The following is a 6000-nucleotide window of genomic DNA, read 5'->3' as shown; positions in this document are numbered from 1 at the left end:
TGCTACACTAAATTGCAATCCTTACACAATACGCTTCTGTGTGGAGCAATTCTGATTATTTATAGTTTGAAATAGAGGTACCAAATTAATAAAAAACCAAGAATCAGTTTTAAAAATTACTAAACTGCTTTTCTGTATAATTTACAATTATTATACACAATATACACAAACCAGCACAGTTTAAACTAGGGAATGCTGGCACACACAAACACTGAGCAGTGCCATTTGCACACAGATTTTCATATACATTTTCTCTCTTTCTCCTCATACACAATGTAAAAATGTCTGTTACATTAGTAAAAATAAATTATTTCAAAATCTTAATATCATTTTGTTGCTCAAGAAAGAAATTTCAGAAAAGGTAAGTTACTGTCAAAATAGGGGAGGGGTGGAAGAAACAGAAACAGGATTGGCAGTTTTGATCACAGTTTCATTTCAGCAAATGTTCATTGCTGAGTACCCACTGTTCATTTACAAAAACAAAAATGTACAATTATCACATTTTTAAATATTCATCGCTCCACAAAAAATATAAAACGAATTGTTGCACTGCAGCATTAGCTTTATATTTTATTGCGCTAAGATCAACCTCTGAATAGGTAGGTCTTTCACTTTATTACTACTACTCCATTCATTTCAGTTCATTAAGTCTGTAAGATAGCAGTTTTATATCATTTTACAATGAAGTTCTGAGCTTGTACACAGGTCACTGACACAAAGTAATGGAATATGACAACAGATGTGCATGTTCTCTCTCTCTCTCTCTCTCTCTCTCTCTCTCTCTCTCTCTCTCTCTCTCTCACACACACACACACACACACACACACACACACACACACACACACACACACACACACGTGTGTGCGCATGCGCCCACACACACATGTACAAATGTGTGTGCATTATGATTGGTCCCTAAGAGCAATATATTGCTTCATTGATTTCTTTCACTATTTTCAACCTGTTGAGCATTTTTGCAAGGAGATCTTTTCCCAAAGGTGATGCTGTATACCACACAGGACTGTCTGGTACACAGGACCTCTCAGGCTGTAGGTAGAACACATCACTGCGTGTCTTCACACTGTCAGGGCTAAAAGGGCAATTCCATTTCAGTGAATTGAAACAATTATTTACACAAACCTATTTAAAATGTAAACACAAAAAAGATACAAGTAAACAAATAAAATGTGTAAAACTTATGATAGGATTCATTTATGTGAAAGAAATATACATCACCTGTCTGTTTTAATTTTAAACTATGCTAAATGAATGAACTGCATACCACAAATGGAAAGTAATTTAATTTTCAGGTAAGAAAAACTGATGTTGGAGAATGATGTATGTGACACACATCCTCATCCATGGTGACAAACCATGATACAACATGCATTCAATCTCACATATATCTCCGTTTTAAGGAGCAACTGTTTAATTTCTGTACTAAATTATCTCCTAATCTGTTGAACACATTCTATTCCTTACCTCAAGTTCATCTACTAATTAGTGTTTTCTGTTTTTTCTTTTGGAATACTAATACTTGAATACTCAACTTTAATTTGAAAGTAAATATATGAATATCCGAAGGATTGCTTAAACATGTAATGTTAAATATTTTAAAAATAAAGACAAATAAAGGAACATTACTTTTGTAACAACCCAGCAACCAACCTGTTATGAAATAAACCAAATTAATCATTTATTCTAAAAATATTTTAGACTGCACTTGACATGTGTGATGCAACGTGTATACTACCAGAAGTGGGTTATATGTCTATAAAATGTCTTGGAATTCTGCAGGCCTCGGTCAACCATGATACATTATGAATTCAAAAATTTCTGACAGATCAGTTTATGATACCTAAAGTTATTCTATATACTGGTTTACAGGTCTTCCTGGTATGTGTGTTGTGATTTTTGTGTGTTTCCATTGTCCTATAATTGTTCATAGTTTAGATGTAGTGTTGAAGATATTCAGGAGCTATAAACACATTACAACACATGGTACCTTGCTTATTTCCATTAATTTCTGTCAATTTCTTTAGACTGATAATGTTGCACTCTTCCCTGTATCATTTTTAAAATGTGTGTATAAGTTTATGATTATTATTATTATTATTATTATTCTATTATTACAAAGCATACTGCAAAACATTCAAAATAACCTAGTAAAGACCATATGGGATATAGTGAAAGAGGAGACTGGTAGAACCAGAGATGAGGAGAAACAGATAGCTTTCACGTTGCAACACTTAAGCAAGCATTTAATAACTATTACTGAAAAGGCGGGGTTACCAGGTTCAGTAGATGTTATGGAACATTTCATGCAAGACCATTACAAGTTGCACACCACCCACATCCTCACCAGTTACTGGAGCATGCAGCATTGTTTGGTATCAGTGATGCCAGAGTGTGTGTGCTCACTGTTCCCAAGTATTCTTTTGACGTTTGGTATGCTGCTTCCATTATATTTAACATTACAGTATGCATTTCATAAATGTGTCTAGGAGAGCAGGCATTTTAAAATTATAACTACTGTATTAGCACAAGTGTACTTGTATTGTAACAGTTCTTTTTTTAATTATTTTCTTTTGCTGATGGTGACCGTGCACTACTGGTAATTTGTGTTTGTTTACATGGAGTTTTGTTATGATTTATGATATTTTATATATTATTTTAGCACAACAATTATGTTGTTCTATGATGACTGTTACCTGTTTTACCACATCTCTTACGTAAGTACTACTTCTATCCAATATTGTTATGCATTAATGTATTGCTCCCAATGATAATTATACAAATTCTTTTTGTCTTTTCTAAACATATCTGATGATGATCACGTAGACTGAAACTGATTATAAAATAAAATAACCTGTGTTATCAAAGGCTATGTTAAATTACACACAACTAACTTCAGTAATATGAATATGACCCTCACAACAGCAAGTAGTAAAATCTACCATAAGATCTTTAAAATACAAGAAAAAATGCTAAAAGTCGAGATAAATTATCAACAAAATTGGTTGAAGAGTGTTCTCCTCAGTTTAGTAATATATCGAGTTATTTGTGTACCCAGCCGTTTATCACTGGAACATTTCCCAAACAAAGGAGACAAACAAATACCATCTAATTCCAACCAATTTCCCTTTTGTCAGCATTCTCAAAAATTTTAGGAAAGGTAACAGACAAGTGGCTTCTCAATCAACTACAAATAATACATTGTCAAAATCTCCATTTGGATTCCTAGGGGGTTTCGATGTTGATTTGCTATTAACATGCAGTGAGACTGTACTCACATGCAACTTTGTAATGTGGGCAGACACAGCTGTTGAACTTAATAATAAATAAATCGGGAGTTCAGGGTGAATAGTGCAATGGTGCACTTGTGGTGGTTGTAAGGGTACCCCTGTGACCACTACAGATGCGCCACGCCACTGCACTATTAACCCTGATAGTCTGTTTTTTTTTCCTCTCTTCATCGGTTTGATTTTTGACTATGAACTTTAGGGGCATCTTGGTGCACTAATGCAGCAGCAAAATCACCAATTACAGATGCCTTGCGGTTAATATTACTTCCATTCATTATATAGAATGTACATAATTCATTAGACAGTAACTTGCATGCTACTGTTATGTTCTGTAATATATCAAAGGCATTTGACTGTGTAAACCATAATACCCCTTTAAGTAAATCAGAATGTTATAGTGTAACAAGCAATGTTGCGAAATGGTTCACATTGTATCTCTGTGGCAAGGAACTAAGGATGTCAATAGGAAAAAGCCCTGTGTTACGCCATCGATCATCCATCTGGGAACATATTGCATGTGATGATCCACAAGATTCCACCTTAGGGGCCTTACTCTTTCTTGCACATATTATATCTTTTAAGTACTATGGACAGTCTCTCAGACCACTACGTTTTTTGTTCTATGATATTTCACAACAATCTATAAAGTGTACCTTCCTTTTGGGTTGCTAGGTACACATGCCAGAACTCTTGTTGCATGTTTTTGCACTTCTGTTTCCTATTTTTGGATCTTGAGAGGTCTCTCAGATGTATCAGAGTGTTTGTGCATTGTGCTTTTGTTGAATGGGAGTGTTTCTCCGTGGCATGGAAAGTTGGACCCTCTATGCAACATGTTGTATATGAGATTGATTTGGGTGTCCAATAATGACTAAGTGAATTTGAGATTTTTAGTGATAACAAAACTAATTCAGAAAAGGAAACACAGTGATTAACAATGTTACATCTGACGACAATGGAGAAGCTTTTTCTTTGGTATGAATAGATGTAATCAATGCACACAACTGAACTACTGTAAGATCAAGCTAACACAACAGTGTTTTGCAGCTGCCTGGACTGAGAGAGAGAGCGAAAACTCTATGGGAAAATCCTTCTGTTTTGAAGGTATGGAATCTGCTATTTATGCAAGATATTCTACACAAAATCATTCTATGGACAACAATGACAATATTAACACTTAACGATCATTTTTTTATCTTCAAGATGTTGATGTCATTGAACTGACGACACTATTAGTGCTATCAGCCATTTTAAAATAAGGCTAAAAAAATCGGTTCCCAACCTATTTGCAACTAACAGAACAAGCAAGAGATGTTTTCAGATACACTGATAGTAAATGAACATTTTTGTTTTCACTATCTGCAACACTATTTGATAACCCAGGTGTTCATGAAAGAGTTCATGAGGAAAGAAAGAAAGAAGTAGACTAGTCAGCAGCAATTTCACAGATGTTTCTGCATTTCACTGAAAATAATCAGCTGAGCTACTCTGTAGGTGCAATATAATGTATCAATGCAATGTTTGTACCTTTATGTGGAAAGTGTAGTCTAGAATGTTCATACTAAAGAAACTGGCAAAATATGGCTTGAAAATTCAGAGCTTAATTGACTAATGTACAAATTACTTGTATGATGCATACATTTATCCTGAGAAAGGCATAAATGGCCACATCCTTTTAAAGCATTGTCCACAAAGACTGTTCTTCTGTTGGTGGAACCCACTGAAAACAAGCGGAGAAACATTACAGACAACAATTGTTACGCATTGGTAGAGCTAATCAATGAACTTTCAAATATGGTCTCTCATACATAAGTACACTGAAAAGGAACAATAAGGAGATTCCATGGCAATTTCCACTGAATAAGAATCAAAATGTGACAAAAACTGTTTACAGTTTTACGGAAGACATGACACTGGTTTCCTTTGTGCTCAAAAAGTCCACAGCTGAAATTCTAAGCATAAATCAGTAAACAATGATCCTGGCTAAGGAAAACCCACAATTTTTAATCATCTTTTATACCATGAAAAAAAGGTGGTGTGAAATTGTCTCAAATAAATGTGTGCAACTTACACACAAATTTGTTAAACACGAATATGGCCTGTGGCCATTTTCTATACAGTAGTGGATGTTGCTTACACTGAGAATTCTGGTAAGCTTTCTCACAACAGAAGTAATGATGAGACTGGTCTTCATGAAGACTGTGACAAAAGACCTCATTGGAACCTCAGATGAAACCCAGACTTTTTATTGGATGTTGGTCACAGCAGTTTAGTGACACTGTCAGAACAATACTACGAATACAAGATAAGCCTTAAACACACAAAAAATGATGTAAAAATGGAAAACAAATGTATTTTTCCCTTCTTGTTTCAAGAGTAAAACAAGAGACCCACGTCACATTTTGGGGTGTTCTAGGAACATCTGTATGAAATGCATGCAGGCTGAAAGTGATGGAAATATAAATTAGGGCTTCAAAAGAATAGGGAGAATTACTTTCTACTTCATATTGTAAAATTAAAATGTGGCAAAGTTTCTTCGTTCATAACATTATGGAGTGCAATATTTACACTATGGTGATTTCACATGCAATTTATCGAAACTGAAAGGTGTTTTCCACATAGGTGTAATGAGAAATTGATGATAATCTATGACTCCTACAGAGAGAACTATCTACAGTTATTTTAGTAACACATAATA

At 34.5% G+C, this 6000-nt stretch overlaps 1 protein-coding gene across 2 annotated transcripts in view; it reads right to left on the bottom strand.

Moving 5' to 3' along the window:
• Positions 1 to 409: 409 nt before the first annotated feature.
• Positions 410 to 6000, bottom strand: part of LOC124721476 — a 454829-nt gene continuing 449238 nt past the window's right edge. For both annotated transcript variants that reach the window (XM_047246471.1, XM_047246472.1), the window contains exon 23: positions 410 to 1090. In XM_047246471.1, coding sequence (XP_047102427.1) covers positions 916 to 1090 — 175 coding nt within the window. In that variant the 3' untranslated portion in view covers positions 410 to 915. The remainder of the gene's footprint in view (positions 1091 to 6000) is intronic.

Source organism: Schistocerca piceifrons, chromosome X (genome assembly GCF_021461385.2).
Source record: "Schistocerca piceifrons isolate TAMUIC-IGC-003096 chromosome X, iqSchPice1.1, whole genome shotgun sequence".
Lineage (NCBI taxonomy): Eukaryota > Metazoa > Arthropoda > Insecta > Orthoptera > Acrididae > Schistocerca > Schistocerca piceifrons.
Note: the sequence above shows the minus strand (reverse complement) of the source record. Positions and strands in the feature narration are given on the sequence as shown.